Raw genomic sequence first — 17,546 nt, 5'->3', positions numbered from 1 at the left:
ATACAGTAAGTTAATTTGGAAAACAACCCTCAAAACCCAAGAAAACCCAACACCCCTCCTTCAAACCCACTGCTCCCACCACCCCGCAAAAAAAACCCCCACACCAACATGCAAAGACATGGATAGTAGCATGCTGCACAGCAGGTTTGGAAGTGCTGAAAAATATAGGTCAAACTACTGCAGAGTTCATGCCACAAACAAGCCCAGTTTCAGCTTAACATCTTACTGTATATTGGCAGGGCCAGTGGTTGTGTCCCATTCCTAGCTTGAAAGAGCAAAGTGAAATTGAGCACAAAAATCACACTGAAAGTGTTCTGAGTATCTGGCACACTCCCTGTTCTCCAAACAGCAAGGTTCATTTGGCTTCTGCACTTCTTGAAATCACAACAGAAATAAGGTGTCCCAAGTTGTCAGAGCTCTTGGGCATCATCATCACCACCTATGAGCCCAGATAAATTTGTATCTTCATAGTAGACAGAAGAAGGAAGAAAGCAAGATGTGGACAAATACACCTGAGTGTGGGCTACCAGAGGGAAACACCAGAAAGCATCTCTCAGCTGCAAGGCTGACACTTGCACTCCTCGGCATTGCCACAGCATCTGTACTTGTTATGAAGGAGAAAGGGCAACCAAACAGTTTGGGAAGAGGTTTATGTTCTGCCAGCAACTGGAAGAACATACCTGAATTCTCTGTGACCTACTAGCATTCTGGATTTAGTGGCTTCCTGAAGATGGGGCAGAGTGGCCTCCCTGCAATGTTCTGTGCCTGGAGGGCAGAAGAAAGTACCTGAGTCAGACTGCTTTCTCAGCCTGACTTTCCCCTGAAACCTGCAAAGGCATCAGCTTCTGTAAAGCACCTCAGGAGAGCAGACACAAGGACACAGGCTCTGTTGCAGGTAGATACAACCTGGGGAACTGGGTTCCATACAGAGACTTCACTAAATAAAAAATTGGGGAAAAAATTAGCAATTTGCACAGCATTCTGTAATAGGGAGTTTAACGGCATCATTTTCTACGGGAGGCTGAATAATTTTGGGGTGGAGGATGTTTCTCTACTGTCAACAGGTTACCAGTTTCAGCTCTACCCACACACTCCAGCACTACAAGAGTTCTATAAACCTTTACATGGAAAAACCTCAGGCAATAACTGCATAGTTCTATTTCAAACAACTGTGTAAGGTAAGGGAGGGGAAAGAGAAACATTGTAGTTAAAGGAACGGTACAATTCAGGGCAATACAAAGCATCCTCTTGAGCAGCTGTATTGCATATGCATATAACTACTTGTTAATAAAGAGGAAAAAGATTTGTGAAGGAGCTGTAGGTCTAATTGCCAAAGTGAAGAGGCTCAAAACTTCTACAGAAACTGATAGGCATCAATAATAGGAAGTGTATCTAAAAATTGTTTACACAAAAGCATATTATAATTTCAGAACTAGATAAAATTGGCAATGCTCATTATTTAAATTTGAATGCAGATTCAATTTGATCTGGCATTACAAGAGATAATGGAAGCACTAATGTTCAATCTACGTAAAAATTGCTTCTGGACAAACTTTGTTTCCTTCAAAATACATCTAACATCACAGAGAACAGCTAAATCTGATGACACAGCAGGACTTTATTTTTTATTACAGTAAACTCTCTTAACCTTCTTAAATATTTTAAATTTTAAAAGTTGCTGTCTTGGTTGGCCCCTTTTTAAAGAAATTTTCATTTAAATTTCATGATCCTCTTCCTGCAAATCCTATCTACTTGGCTCTCCAGACTTTCTCATTGCTATTTCTCGTCTTCCACCTCAGCTACAAAGACTTACAGCCAACTCCATACATTTGCACATGAACGCAACCATCCTGACTGTATTACCACCACTTTCTGTGAAGCACAGCTTCCTCAGTTCCAGCAACAAGTATAATGCTGCTGTGTTGTCATTCTTGCAGAATAATTCAAGAATGCACCATTTATCTCACACTTCTTTGAGCTTCTGTGTTACCTGCTTCCTACTCGCTTCAAAGTTGAAAGAGTCTATGAACTCTACTCATACACCATTCATTTTCTTCATTAAACTATGATCAGTTTTTCTTATCATCAGTTTCATTACTGTTGTCACAAAAGACAACTCTCTGCCCTGGTTCCTCACATGAAACATTTATCTATCTTTTTACCTAGTCGGGTCTCTAAATTCAGACCATCATGGTCCTGTGCAGTAAGGACAGGACAGCTTATGCAATTGAAGGACACTGTCTGAGAGGAGCTTCCTGCTCCTCGAATCTTCAGCTATTCAGGGCAGGTACTGATGAGGGCTGTACAAACCCTCACAGTAGGGGCAACTCCATCCTGAACATTGCAACACCAAGCTGTGTGGTGCAGCTGACACGCTGGAGGGAAGGGATGCCATCCAGAGGGACCTGGACAGGCCTGAGAGGCGGGCCTGTGCAAACCTCATGAAGTTCAACAAGGCCAAGTGCAAGGTCCTGCACGTGGGTCAGGGCAAACCCAAGCACAAATACAGGCTGAGAGATGAGTGGATTGAGAGCAGCCCTGTGGAGAAGTACTTGGGGGTATTTGTGGATGAAAAACCGAGTATGAGCCAACAATGTGCACTCACAGCCCAGAAAAGTCAACTGTATCCTGGGCTGTATCAAGAGCAGTGCCACCAGCAGGTCGAGGGAGGTGATTCTCCCCCTCTATGCTGCTCTTGTAAGACCCCAACTGGAATACTGTGTCGAGCTCTGGGGCCCCCAACATAACGACAGGACCTGCTCAGGCGGGTCCAGAGGAGGGCTATGAAGATGATCAGGGGGCTGGAGCACCTCCCCTGTGAGGACAGGCAAGAGATTTAGGGTTGTTCAGCCTAGAGAAGAGAAGGCTCCAGGGAGACCTTATAGCAGCATTCCAGTACCTAAAAGGGGGGCCTACAAGAAAACTGGAGAGAGATGTTTTACAAGGGCATGTAGTGATAGGACAAGGGGTAATGGCTTTAAACTGGAAAGGATAGATTTAGATTAGCTATAAGGAAGAAATTCTTCACTGTGAGGGTGGTGAGACACCGGCACAGGTTGCCCAGAGAAGTTGTGGCTGCCCCCTCCCTGGAAGTGTTCAAGGCCAGGTTGGACAGGGCTTTGAGCAACCTGGTCTAGTGGAAGTTGTCCCTGCCCATGGCAGGGGGTTGGAACTAGATGATCTTTAAGGTCCCTTCCAACCCAAACCATTCTGTGATAAGATTCTACATTCCAAGACTTCAGTTTCCCTTTGTTCATTCTTTCCTCTGTCCTCAGATTTAATACTGTTGCTTACTTATCAAAGTATTTCGGTATAGTTTGTAAAGCAGCATTATGTTAAGATTGAAAATAAAACCACAATAAAAGGCAATAAAAGAGGCAGCACTCCGCCTCCGTTCTACCCTGTAAAAAAAACCACTTAAGAATTCAAATTAATTTACAACTTTGGCCAACATTGCCCAGATTATCTTTATTGAATGCTGTACATACTTAGAATACAAAACATCATGTTTTTTCTATTGAATTTCTTCTCTTTACATTTCTGCCAGCAGTACTTTGATTATACTGACCTGTATTCAATAGCACCTTAGAAATGGTGGAATTTCAAGTTAAAAAAGAGGAAAAACTGGTGATTGTCAAAACCAGGAAAATACTAAGAATGTATATTAAATCTTCTGAAATGCACACAAAAAAATACTAAAAGTGAGGATTTCATTATTCAGTACCAGTTGAGACATTTGCTAATGTACTTTTTACAATCAAGTACTTAGGAGTGTTCTACACTGTAGTTGCCAACTACAAAAATATAAAAATCATGATATTAATGTTTGTGAAATTGCTCATAGCAGTTGAGATGCAATTTACTAGATCAAGGCTTACCAGGTACCTAGGAAAAACTGTTATCTAATTATTCACAAAAGATATGTCAAGTACAAAACATCAACATTTCTACCCTATATTGAGTCTATAAATAGATTGTAAAAACTAAAAAAAAAAAATTTCACATATTACCAGGCAAGAGATCCCTGTGCATAGAATTCTACGTAAACAAAGCTGACAACAGTAAAATGTCTCCATAGTATAAATTGAATGCTAATTTCTAAAATAAAAATAACTAAATTTCACATCTCCTTATATTTTTCAATATATACCTTCTAAACTATTTCCATTCTCAGTTTAGCTGGTTAGCTGTATTCATCTTTTGACTGGAAATGTGGCACAATCTCTTCCACTTCAATTGTAATATCCGTTCAGATTTTGCTGTGAGAAAACAAGACTCAAGATGTTTCCCTTAATAGGAACAGCTCATATGTGTTACAATGCACTTTATCTCCATGAGGTTAGAAGCATGAAGGTTCTTACCACAAGTGGGAAGCACTGCTACTGTAAACCAAACAGCTACTTGATTTGTTTTGAACATCAAGCACCAAGATAGCTAGTTTCATTTTTCAAACAAAGGATGTCCCTGATTCTTTTCATTCTGTACTAAATGAAAATCCTTGCATCACAGTAAAAAGAATTTTTTTTTCATCTTACACAGTTATGTTCATGGCTAGAGAGCATTTAGCCATCACCCTTAGCACAAAATACAATTTCAAAGTATTATATTCCTATTATTTCTTCACTGCTATTAACATTAATTTCAATTAATTTGAATAAATCTTAATATAATTTCCTTACAAAATCAGAAGCAACATACTTAAGATGCAAATCAAGACTTAAGGATTATAACAATGCTTATTAAAAACAAGACTAAATGCCAGTTCATTTGAAAAACATGCATAAATATACATGAAACCATCATGAATTCAACAATGAAATATAATTCACAGCTTAACGAGTGTCAGACAAACATTTAGCAGAATTTTGTTTCCAGCTGAAAAAATGAATTATCTTTGCAGTGCTCAGCACATAAATCATAACTTCTGTAATACATAAAGAATACCAAGATTATCAACAGTCACATACACTTTGAAATTAGGGGACACATGTATTGACTTGAGGTTTGTTCCATTTGTGTAGAACGTTTGTAAGGATTCTCCAGTAGTTACATTCCACCACTGTAAAAAATAACAATACTTTCAGTTAGCTAAAGGAAGCTTGGAATAAATTCTATAAACAGGTTTAGCATGGCAAGCCCAGTTGACCGCTTTCCCCGTAGAGTTAGAATTCAAAATAAAGAAACCTTAAGTAGAAAACGTTTAGGATTGGTATTAGAGGTATAAGAGTTTCACATGAAAGGAAACTTCAAAAAGACTGAAACTGTTCAATTTTAGCAAAGCATACAAAATAATAAATTCAGGGCCCTTACCCCATCAAAAAAATGTGATCAATTGACATAAACTGTAACATCTTCAAAATTCAATATATGTATTTTTATATAGCCAAATGAATACATGAAACACGTTGCCAGACAATATAACTTAAACTATAGCTGGATTAAACTTAGCTGGACTCACAAGAGGATCAATTGTGTACACATTTGGAACCACCTGCAGTTTTGTTAGCAGGACAGACTTTTTTCAGTGAGATTAAAATACTTTTTTTTTTTTAGAATATACAGTAAGCACTAATAACAAAAATACAGAGAAACCTTCAACCATCAATTTACTCCATGAACATAGACTGAAATTTCACATTTCTCAGAAAAACTGTAGACCAATGCAAAATTGAACCAAACACAATCCAGCGCAAAGGTGTTGATTGTTTCAATAAGAAGTCTACCCTCTATTCTTGCAGCATTTGAGTGCAATATCAAAATATTGAAACGGACTACCTTCAGCTTTGATCATCTATAAAAGCAGGTGGTATTAGTACTTTTTAGCTTACTCATCTCACGAAAAGTGTAACATTATAGTTGTGTACATACTACAGATTTGCAACTACACATCTATAATGTTCTGATTAAAAACACCTTTCCTAAAGTGTCTGTTATTTGATGGAGACCAAGAGAAAAAAAAAAAAACAAACAACAACAAACAACAAATGGATGTTAATTAGCTGTTGAATCTTTGTTGGTGCATAAATGATCAGGTGCTGGGTCAGCGAGTACCACTCACATAGCAAGTTCAACAGTACATAGCTGGATGCACCTCATCTATGAATGACTCATTTGTTTAAAGTTATTTTCCATGTAACTCTACAATCCAACTCAGTCCAGTTTTTAGAGGTTCAAACTCCTGAAATGTTTTAGACTTTCACTGACTAGTATCTTGCTACAAAAAGGGTGCATGCGTGTGTGTGTGTTTCCATGCACATCATACACGTCCATCTGTAGATCTTGAAAGAAACGCAGAAATACAGTACTTTGAGAAGACATGGTGATGAATCTGGTCCAAATGACTAGAAAAAGGCAAATGCCATACCCATTTTCACAAAGGACAAAGATGATGCTGGGAACTACAGGCCAGTAATCTTCACTCCAGTGTCTGGGATTATTATGGAACAAGTTTTCTGGAAGTCATTTCAAGTCATGTGAAGGACAAGAAGGTGATGATTAACAACTAGCACAGATTTACCAAAGGTAAATCATGCTGAACCACCCAACTGACTTCTATTGACAGTAACAGTGGCTCTGCAAACAGCATGGCAAGAGCAATGGATGTGATTTAACCAAGCCTTTAACATGGTCTCCCATCACATCCCTATAGTCAAACTGAAGAGATAAAGACTGGATGGGTGGAACACAAGGTAGGTGACAAACTGGGTGGACTGATAAGATTCAAAAAGTACCAGTCAGCAGTTCAGTTACTGTGTGTTGAGCCCCACCCTAGTACAAGAAAGACACTGACAAACTGGAGCATGTTCAGCACATGGTCACTGACATGGCTGGACACCTAGAACAGATCTCATAGAAGAGAGAGACAGAGCACTGAATTTGTTTAGCCTGAAGAAAAAGGCAACTAACTGCTGTCTTCAACTACCAAAAAGACGGTTACAGATGACAGAGTCAGACTCTCCTCTCAGGGCCCAGAGGTGCCCCTGTTGGAGTGAGGGACAAAACTTGATGGGGCAAGGCTCTAAGCAACTTCACCTAACTGCAAACTACGTCTAGCAGGGGGCTGGACTAGTTTGAGCTCCAGAAGTCCCCAGCATCCTAAATCATTCTATGACTCCAAGAAGCATCACAACACCATACTGTGTAACCACAAGACAAAATGGGAAGGAAGCTAGAAACAGAATGCATGTCTTGTTCTTTAATATGAAATGAACATCAGAAGATGTTTTCAATGCTAAATTAGAAAATTCAACGGTCTTTGTTAAATAGTTACTAATTGACTTCAAAGAATTAGTCCGGTAGCATGTCCCAACACCTAAACACTGACCAACCATCAACAAACCCCCAGCACTCTGAAATGATAATTCCATGACCTGTCATTTCAGATATACACACAGTTTCTACTAACAGGTATTAGCCATTACATGAAGGAAAAAAAGAAGTAAATTCATGCAAAATTTACAATTATGAAGAACCAATTCACAGACTCAAAGAAAGAACGCTTCTTCTCTTCCCAAAAATCATATGCCCAGTAGATGTCTGAACCAATGGAAGACTGGTGAAGACTGATTTCCTCAGTTTCAACATGCTCTCTTCCAAAGATTACTTACAGAATGTCTTTCAAGGCAGAAAATTATCACTTACAATTCCTTCTGAATTTCTGTTTTGAAAAAATTTAAAACTCGGTATCTTTAAAAAAAATAAAACTCTGACATAAAGCATTTTTCTGCTCATTATAAAGAACTTAATTGCTGCTGAAATTGAGTGGATATTAAGGCAGACAAAAATGACTGAGAACTTTAATATTAAAGATGTTAATGAAAGACATTGCTAATAAAAATCTGAAGCTAGTAAAAATGGAATATATGGCATTCAAAACCAAACTCCAAGTCTGAAGTCGAAATTCTCAAGAGACCTTTACAGGCGGCTTTCAGATTTGAGAAGAACTGAAGAGCGTTAGGCATGAAAATGGAGCAGCTTTGTGTTAAGTAAAATGTTTCAGGTTTGTTTCTTTTAATTAGTCTGCATTTTCCTTTAGAATTATCAGCGTATTTCCATTCAGTCAGTATGGTAGAAGATTTTATTATTTCAAGGCTTACCTTAAGATAGCCTCCAGATGACACAAGCATTTTACTGTCAGGAGAAAATGAGAGGTCTGTTACCCAACCACCATGTGTTGGTTCTCCTTCGTCTACAGTAACTGGGGAACAGAAGTGAAGTAATGCACCTGTTAAAATGTCCCAAATCTAAAAGAGAGAGAAGATTATGTATATAAGTAAACTTAATGAGGAAAAAAAAATCTCAAGTAAGGAAAGCTGAAATGTACTTTTTTACATTAGAGAAAAAAAAACCCTTGTAAATAAGCATTCTACTTGAAATGATGGAATAATCAAAAAATGAATTCTCCTCTTAGAACTGTATCATATATGGAGGACTTAATCACACATCCAATTCACAGTAGAATTATTAGTAAATCACGTAAATCAGATCCTCAGCATTCATGGAACATATATCTATCAATATGGTTACAAACTACTATCTCATGTGGCAAACTTTGCTATTTTCAACTTCTCAATGTTCACCACAATGCAGAACACAAACTATGAGAATTCTTCTGTCTGTGAACTGACTATCAATTGAATTATAAAACAAACACCAAGGTTAAAGCAGTACCCTTATTTCTCCTTTGTCATCTCCAGTGGCCAGTAATTTGTTATTACGAGAGAAAGTACAACACCGCACGCAGGCTTCATGACCTTTCAGCTCATGAAGAACAGATGAACTTTCAAAGCTCCATATCTGAATGAAAAACATTACAGAAGAATGAAAAAGTTAAGTTCAAAACCAAAGATAACTTCTTTCTAAAATAGCTTTAGTCTTCAAATGTATGTAAGACTTCTTCGATATATGCATCTATGTGTGTGCATTTATGTATGTATTATACTGGAGTCTGCTTTTCTTTTTATTATCTGAATCACACAAGAATGCATTTGCTACAAGTTACTGAACTAACTGCAAGTATTTTTTTTTCTTGGAGTATTAATGAAACTGATTCATTTAGAAGAAAGTTTAAAACTGTTCATAGAAAAAGGATTCATCAGTCAATTTAAAGCTATATTTTAAAAATCTAATGGGACACTTTAAAAATCTAATAGGGCAGCCCCAGAATATTAAACAGTTCACTTCTTTTTGCACCTTACTTCTGAACAGGAATACCAGAACCTATGGGCAGTACTTTCACTGAAAGTTTCAGAAATTTTTCTTAACTTAGATTTTCAAATTAAGAATATTAGGCTATTAACAAATCAATACAGAGAACTAAACAAAGTGTTCTGCACAAACTTGTGCATTAAATGTGCATTTTATTCATACAGAAGTCACCAGGACAGCCTCAAGTTATATCCAAGATCAATTGTGAATGACTGTAACAGCTTTAGAAACATGTTCACAGATACAGGAAATTTAATACCAGAAATACAACAGGATAACTTAAATAATAACCAGGTACCTCAGAATAAAAAAATACAGCAAACATTTCAGGTGATGCAAATAAAGCATCATTTTTATCTTTGTACAGAAATTAACCAACCTTTGCAGTTTTGTCAGCAGAAGTAGATGAAAGTTTACTACCATCAGGTGAAACAGCACAGGAAAGAACAGTACCTCCATGGCAAGCAAAATCTTTTTCTGTGTTTCCAGTAGTGATATTCCAAACCTACCAAATATACAGGAAAAACAGGTTACCTTTGTAACACTGTAAAAAGGTTAACACACATATTGTCTTACACAATAATATTGTCTTACACAACAATTTATAAGAGATAAAACTCAGCTACAGAGTTCTAATACAGCCAACATTTTGTTATACTTACTGGTATAGTTAAAATCCAAAAGTGTAAATCTTACAATTTTGCATTTTCTATTTCTAGTGGCTTAAAAGTCAGTTTACACTTTAGGATCAATTCAATAAAATGTGTGTCAACATGAAGTGCAGGAAATACCAAATGTTAGAAGAAACAGTAAAATGTATTTTATGCGATTTGTCAATTCACAACCTTTTATTTACCTTAACAGTTCCATCAAATGACCACGAAAGAAGTTTTGAATTTTCCAGAAGTCTAAAATCCTTGATTGCTTCTTTGTGCCCTCTTAGAAACACACATTCACTCAACTGCCAATTCCATACCTAATCATAAAGATGGAATACTTTTTAACAAAAAATTTAATGGCAGACATAAGTTAAAAATCAATCAGTTCATTCTTCCTAATTCACAGGAATAATAAAAAGTTCTTACAGAGGTGTCAACTAATTAAAAGGTTACATACTGAAGATATCCATAGTAGAGATGCTGAAGATTGAGGATGCAATAGTATTTAATAGTCAACCTGTGAGAGAGTTCCCTATATTACACACATAATCTGGTTTTCAAAGTGAATTTGACGCTTAAAATTCACTGGTAATTTAAAAAGAAAAAGCAAACCAATAATTTTCTAGGCACCCCAGAAGTTTTGGGGTTTAAACCTTTGATTATTGCAACAAACAGACTTCTGTCATCTGGCAGACCTCAGATTTTCCATACGTAAATTAACTTTCTTTTATATTTTTAAAGCATATTTTTAATGAAACGCCATTTTGCTTTGCATTTTTATAACAAAATGACACTTCTATTGTTAATTCAACTACTAACTCACTGAACGCTGAAGAAGTGTAATTTTATTTTACAGAAGCTATTAAGCATCAATTTAATGTAAATTACAATGATGTAATAGTTTTCAAATTAAAAGGTTTTCTGCATCAAAGGAAGAACAGAAAGCAAGAGGTGTTCCGATGACAATCCTGGAGGTTTAACCGAAGCACTGTCCACTAGAGGGAGCTGAGGACCCAAAAGAAAAGCTACCCACGTTACACCTGAAAGAAGGATCCAAAAGCCGATAAACTGGTGAGCTGTCAGCACTGCTTAACTGACCACAGTGATTGCGCCCAAGCTAGCTTCAGATCGAAACAAACACCAAAGTGGGATGCTGCATAGGTTACACGTATATCAGCAAGTAGGTGGAACACTAATGTTGGAACAGATCTGGTGAGCAAAACAGTGCTGAGGACCAGCACCCATATGTGTTTTGGAGGTTTTACTTCAAACCAGCTGAACGCTCATTAGTAGATGGAGTACGTGTTCTAGTTCAGGAATCCTGTCAGCATGGCTGCAATTGCTCTGCAGTGCAAACTAAACCACAGCAAGCATAAACGACCAGGACATTCACTTCAAAAGTGCATCCCTGAGGTGAGTTAAAATGCTAATATAGACACACCAGAATGCTTCTCTGGAGCCAATCTACCTTGCTGAGAGGCAGATCTTATTAATATGAGACTACATCAGTGTAGCCATTCTATTTCTAGCTAGTATCTGTATTCAGCACTGTACTGGACTAGGTGGATGCGCTAGCCCACTCAGAGACAGGTCTTTTTACCTCATTCCTTCAGACAGTGTAAGCAAGCCCACTGACAGACCTACCATATATAGGCAGAGCTGGGTCACATCCCAAACCCTTCACTTATGCAATCAGAACTGTTGAGATACCTTGTTTGAAAACTAATGTTCTCTTCACCCATCTTAAAGGAGTTGGTGCCTTTCTATCATCCACAGCATTAAAAATAGAAACTGTGTAATATGCATTATCACAGAAGGTATAAATAGAAGCCAACAGTTTCTACAGTCCCTTGCCCCAAGACGGAGCAATACAGAATACAGTAGTCATTTACTGAGTTTAGATTATCTATAGCATAAAGATATTTTTAAATAAATTGTAAATTACAACATAATCTTTTTAAATATCTTCCAAACCTGTATAACTGAATCATGAGCACTTGAAATGACAGTCTGACAATCAGATGTAAATCGACAATGCTGCACAGATGTCCTGTAAGCCTCCCGGGACTTCAGAACTTTCCCATCCAACAGCTGTAATACCTTTATAATGAAGAATGCAATAACAAAATGCAATTTATTTTACATACTTGAGGAAAAGGAAGAAAAGAACATGCAAATCCTTTTTTTAAATACCATGAGATTGTAAATACATGATTCTCAGTCAATGGATTGGAACAACCAAAAATTTATATTAGCTTAGTCCTTGGTAAAACGAAATTTAGAGCTACATTATTAGCACAACCTTTACATTATTGTCATTTAGGCATCACTCACAAATGTAAAAAAAAAGTACTATGTTTAAGAATATTATTGTACAAAGTCATTCAAATGACATTCCTTTAAAAAGAAAAAGCACCAAGAAGGGTGTTTTCCTACTATTTTTAAAATCAAATTTAGGATTTCATACCTTTATTGTTCCACTCTCCTGCCCAAAAGCTGCAAATTTAAGATCTTCACTTAAGCAGCAGCAGGAAATGGGGGATTCTTGAGCTGCTGTCTGCATAATAACACTGTCTGTATTTCCACAGAGAAGCTGCAAAATAGAAAGTTAACTATGTTATTACAATATTTTTAAACTTAAATAAATTACAATACAGAGCTAAGAATCCTAAAGAGAACAGTTCAACAGTTTCAAACTTTGAATTATAAGGATCAGTTACTTTCATAAACCAATTGCTTTGAAGGTCAGTGTAACTATCTTCATGGAATGCTCTCTGAACAGGACAAGTTTGCAGAAGGAAACTCATCCCAGTATTAGCCATCTTTTTAAAGTTTGACTACAGAAAACAGTAATTCAAAATGTTACTCCCAAATTTCAAAAGCCATACAGCAAGCTCCACACTCAAACTCACCTTGCCAGAGAGATTCTACAGCTCACGCCAAATGGAGCGTAAAATACTTTAAGTGCATCCTCTAAGCGTGACTTTAAACTTATTAGCATACACAATACAGCAAATCTCAACTCAGTACCACCATCATTATCTGCACAGTGTCCCTCAGTGCAGGGCAGCAGAATCCTACCTATACATCCAACACTAAGAATTCACTTTCACAGTCCAGAACAAAGTCATTCCTATTCAGATGCTGCTTTAGGCTAGACACCTGAAATAGCTACCTCATGGCCAAATATATGGCATTGCCCATTTTGTGTGTTAATGTGCAATCGATCTGCATAAGCAGCATTCTGCAACAAATATGAAAGCGTTTGCACTTTTAAACAGTTACGATCAAGTAGAAGCATAATCTGAATGAACTGTATTGCCTTCACTTCAAAGAAAATCCTATCAATTAATTTTATTTGATGTAGTAGAGAATCATGATATAAAAATGAAGATGTGCATGCATTTGCTATCACGGAATGGAAAAATATATTCTGGATGTTGGTGTACTTACTACATGGTGGGAGGGTCCGCAGTAATAAGACTGTATCCACTATTAGTATTTTCTTTAAGACGGAAAAGATCCCATGCTCTCCTAAGGCTATAGGCAGACCCAGGCTCACACCTTTCATTCCCCCAATTTGAGGTGATTCCTTCAGCTATCACACAGTAGTTCTGATGTGTTATGTACATGTGCTGTGTAACACCTGGTCTATACATGCTGCATGCACTACACATTGCTGTGCACATCTGTTTTGCTGATCAAGGGTGCCAGTTAAACTCAAGACACCAGAGTGAAAAGAGTAGGCTTATTTTACTGTTAATAATTAAAGGATATAATAAAGTAATACAGAAAATAAGCAGTAAGAAAAATACAGAATAGTACACTTAATTATTACTACATACAATTAATTATAGAAAATAAGAATAAGCAAGGTAATGCACCTAATCATTACTACACAATGGGGAGAATAATGATTAAGAAAGATACATCACCACTTGCATACGTTACTAACATGCAGACCCACGGTTGCTGGGGAGCCCCGGTTGCAGCGAGGATTTGGAGTACCTTTCCCTGCAAGTGGGAAGTCCTACGTGATGCATCCATCCGTAGGTGAGGCATCCAAAGTCACAGCAAGAGGGTCCAGCCTTATATACCAAAAATCAGCAAGTCACAACGACTTACACTTTTCTTTGAGCGGAAACATCTGGTTTCATCCTCCTGTTGGATTCCACCCAAAGCCTGGCCAGGGCTCGGGGCAGGAGAACCAAGGGAGTTTCTAACAAGGCCAAACCCTTGGGTTCTCAGGCTTGAACACGGCTAAACAAGGAAAGTTGGATACACATCTCACAGCATTTCATCCTCACTACTGATTATATCCTAAGCTACATCTTTCACTAGTGAGCATACATATTTCATTAATGATCAGATACTAATAATAAATGCTAATGGTAATACAGATTTTAGTAATTAGCAGATACTAATAATGGATAACATTTGGGTTGTGAGGTTCATCTAAAGGTCAACTTTGTTTCAGGGCCTATTATTCAGGCCCTAGCACTACAACATCTAAGCCATTTGGAGGGCCCACAACCTCCCCAGTCATGAAGAGATCACAGTTTTGTTCCTCTGCATCCACTTACAGTTTTGACATCACTGTGGAAGTTTCCCCTCAAACTTCATTTTTTTCTTACTGAACTAGGCAGAGTTTCTAGATATAAAAATGTGATCATACATTAAGAGCCATCTGCTTACAGATTCAACTGTTGAAAGCCATGAACAAGCAGTTATTTCAGTGCTTCCTACTGAGATTTGCAGATAACATTCAAATGTACTGACATATTGGGAAATACAGCTTACTTGTAAATGCTTCTGATTGTAAATTGCTAAAATCATCACTTCACCATTGTGAAATACAACATCTAGTTCACTTTTTAGGACAGCATCAGAAGACTTGCACACCTTCTTTGTTTCCCAAATCTGTTGAAGAACACAGTATTTCATTAGTTTTATTAAAGGCCAAGATACAAAACTTGCTGAGTATCTGTAAACCAAAGTCGTATAAACTTGCAAGAAACACTGATTTTTTAAATCAGTGAAAATTATGCTTTTGCTATTTTTATTTACTAAGGACACTTGTGCAATTACTATAGTGATTCCAACAGATGAAACGGAACTAATTTTTCACAGGCTGACTAGTACATTCCCCTGTGTTTAGAGACATAGCTATAAAGTCCGCAATTTTCTAATCCAAAGAGTGTTAAAAGCCAATTACAAAAAATAGCAAGTACAGATTTCTATACTTCAATTGCTTTCAAAATGTCAAGAATATAAGTGCTAACTTGGGGGAAAAGGAAAGGTTACTTTCTGAACTATATTTCTATTTTCACAGGTTTTAATGAGGCATTACAATTACTGAAATCTATCCTAAAATATTAACATGCAAATATATCTAACAATGAAAGTAATATCAAGTCTGCTAAGATCCTCAAAAAACTTCACAATTCCTGATTCAGATAAAATCTGAAGCAAAATAGAAGGCTACAATTACTCTTGAACAGCCACCAGACTTAAAAAAAAAAAAAAAAATCACATAGATAAACAGTAAATAAAGTAAAAAACTCATCTCATTTTACTGTATATCTAATTTTATAAAAAATAATTAAATTTATATTGGCTATAAACATAAATACTACATACATAATGCACATTGTATATGTGTTATATATGACATATAATTTTATAGTAAACAATTCCTTAAATGAATGATTTAAGAATACATATATAAATTCACATTTTTCAAAAAAGGAAGACGCCATCTTACACGTATTGTCTGGTCATCAGATGATGTCAGAAATAAAGATCCATCTGGTGAAAATGTCACACAGTGAACCCAGCTCATGTGTCCCCTGCAATATGCCACTTTTGATAAAGATTTGATATTCCATAACTACAATAAAAATATGAAAGAAGAACTCAAATAGATTTAGATTGCATTTACAGGGAAAACAGTGCAAAACAAGAAGCGGTATACTTAATAACTATTTCTTCCAGTGCTTTCTTACTTCTCATTCTGAAATCTGATGTAACAAGAACTGTGCCTGCTTATCACATTTCGATGGTCAGGGAAATTGAACCAACAGCCCCTTTGACTGCTATAATTTTAAAAGACAAGGGGAAAAAAAGAAGAAGGAAAAAAAATCACTCAGTATAAAAAAGTACAAGTTCAACTTGACCACGTAGGTTGCAAAACCAAAAAAAACCCCAAACAACAACAACAAAAAAAAACTAACCCCAAAAGTGATACTTGTACAGGCTTACTCCAGCCATGCTAGTCCCAAAGTTATTCTAGCTGTTTCATTCCAGTTTAGTGAGTTGTCACATTCTGTAGCAGCATATAGAAGAAGAGAAGGTTTGGTTTGAGTTAAGCAATACTCCTGAGAGTGACAACCATAACTTTAAATAAATTCAGTAGATTAGTCTTTTTATATAAACGTGAGTTCCATTGTCCAAAATGAACATATGACTTAAAAATGTTATTTCCCAATTGACATTTTACATTTCAGAAGTGAACAAAAATCAAAAAGAATGAAGCACATTGAAAGCCTGCTAAGACAGCTACATTTTGTTTACCTCTGCATACAAGAAACTATTAAGACAAATGAAATAGTTTATATTACAAGTGGTCTTTCCTGGTATACTGTAGCAAAGACAATCACTTACCTCAACAGAACAGTGAGACAAAGCAACTGCTACTAACTCATCACCAGGACAAAAGTCACAGTATTGGATTGTACTGTGATGACTTATGATGACTTGTGATAACAAATCACTTGATTTAACATCAAAAAGCTGTGAACACATAATTACAATAGTTAGCACCCAGTTTGAATAACTTCACTATAGACAAATAGCTTATATGCTCTACAGCATACATTCTTGAATTTAGAAGGTATTTCTCCCAGTCAAGAAGTTTGTTGCCCACGTATTTTTACTTTATACACACTTGAAACCATGCACCTTATATCAGAAAAATTTTAATGGCTTGGGATTTTATCTTTAATCATAATTTTTATCTACACTGTAATATACTACCTCCAGAAAATTATAAAGTGAGGTACTTACCAAAAGTTTATTTCTGGCTACCACCAAAATCATGTCACCATTTCTGGACCAAGAGCAACATTTTACTAAAACCTCCACTTCATCTGGTTGTTCATCCGCATTTTTGAAGAAATCTTTTATCTCAATACTTTTCAGTTCATTTCCTGAGCGTGCTTCCCAGAGCTGCAATAAAAAAGTAAAGGAAATACACAAAAGCTCTTTTTACTGATCTAGATACAGAATACAACAGGGGAGAGGTAACTCTCAATCACTTCTAGGAAAGAGCTGGGGTGGGGGATAGAATACAAAAAAGCCTTTGCTACTTTCCCCATTCAAGAAATAGCATTAGAATACTCACAAGCCCAGATGGCTTAGACAGAAAGTTAAAAACCAAAAACAAATAAAACACAAAAAAAAAGAGGATTACACTGTAGCAGAATCCTCTCCCTGGGTTCTTCTCTCCTATCATTCCAGCTACAATGCTGTTAATACCTGCTATGCAACTCTATTAAAAGTCCACTCACCATGAGAAATCTGGTATACATCTAGCTTTGCACCTTAATTTCATTGAGGGCCCTGCCAAAACTCTACTGAATATTCCTGTTCCCTCCACCAGAATTTTCCTTCTGAATGACA

At 36.7% G+C, this 17,546-nt stretch overlaps 1 protein-coding gene across 7 annotated transcripts in view; it reads right to left on the bottom strand.

Moving 5' to 3' along the window:
- Nucleotides 1-3,430: 3,430 nt before the first annotated feature.
- Nucleotides 3,431-17,546, bottom strand: part of APAF1 (apoptotic peptidase activating factor 1) — a 39,643-nt gene continuing 25,527 nt past the window's right edge. For 4 of the 7 annotated variants that reach the window (XM_074870807.1, XM_074870808.1, XM_074870806.1 and 1 more), the window contains 11 exons: nt 16,932-17,093; nt 16,530-16,658; nt 15,631-15,756; nt 14,667-14,786; nt 12,334-12,459; nt 11,841-11,966; nt 10,064-10,183; nt 9,587-9,712; nt 8,671-8,796; nt 8,097-8,243; nt 3,431-5,059 (listed from right to left, as the gene is read on the bottom strand). In XM_074870807.1, the coding sequence (XP_074726908.1) occupies nt 4,916-5,059; nt 8,097-8,243; nt 8,671-8,796; nt 9,587-9,712; nt 10,064-10,183; nt 11,841-11,966; nt 12,334-12,459; nt 14,667-14,786; nt 15,631-15,756; nt 16,530-16,658; nt 16,932-17,093 (1,452 nt within the window). In that variant the 3' untranslated portion in view covers nt 3,431-4,915. Of the gene's footprint in view, nt 5,060-8,096; nt 8,244-8,670; nt 8,797-9,586; nt 9,713-10,063; nt 10,184-11,840; nt 11,967-12,333; nt 12,460-13,874; nt 13,955-14,666; nt 14,787-15,630; nt 15,757-15,871; nt 15,962-15,983; nt 16,192-16,529; nt 16,659-16,931; nt 17,094-17,546 lie in introns of those variants that run through there. The other 3 variants (XR_012629235.1, XR_012629237.1, XM_074870809.1) reach the window with 3 other exon arrangements.

Source organism: Strix uralensis, chromosome 5, assembly GCF_047716275.1.
Source record: "Strix uralensis isolate ZFMK-TIS-50842 chromosome 5, bStrUra1, whole genome shotgun sequence".
Lineage (NCBI taxonomy): Eukaryota > Metazoa > Chordata > Aves > Strigiformes > Strigidae > Strix > Strix uralensis.
Note: the sequence above shows the minus strand (reverse complement) of the source record. Positions and strands in the feature narration are given on the sequence as shown.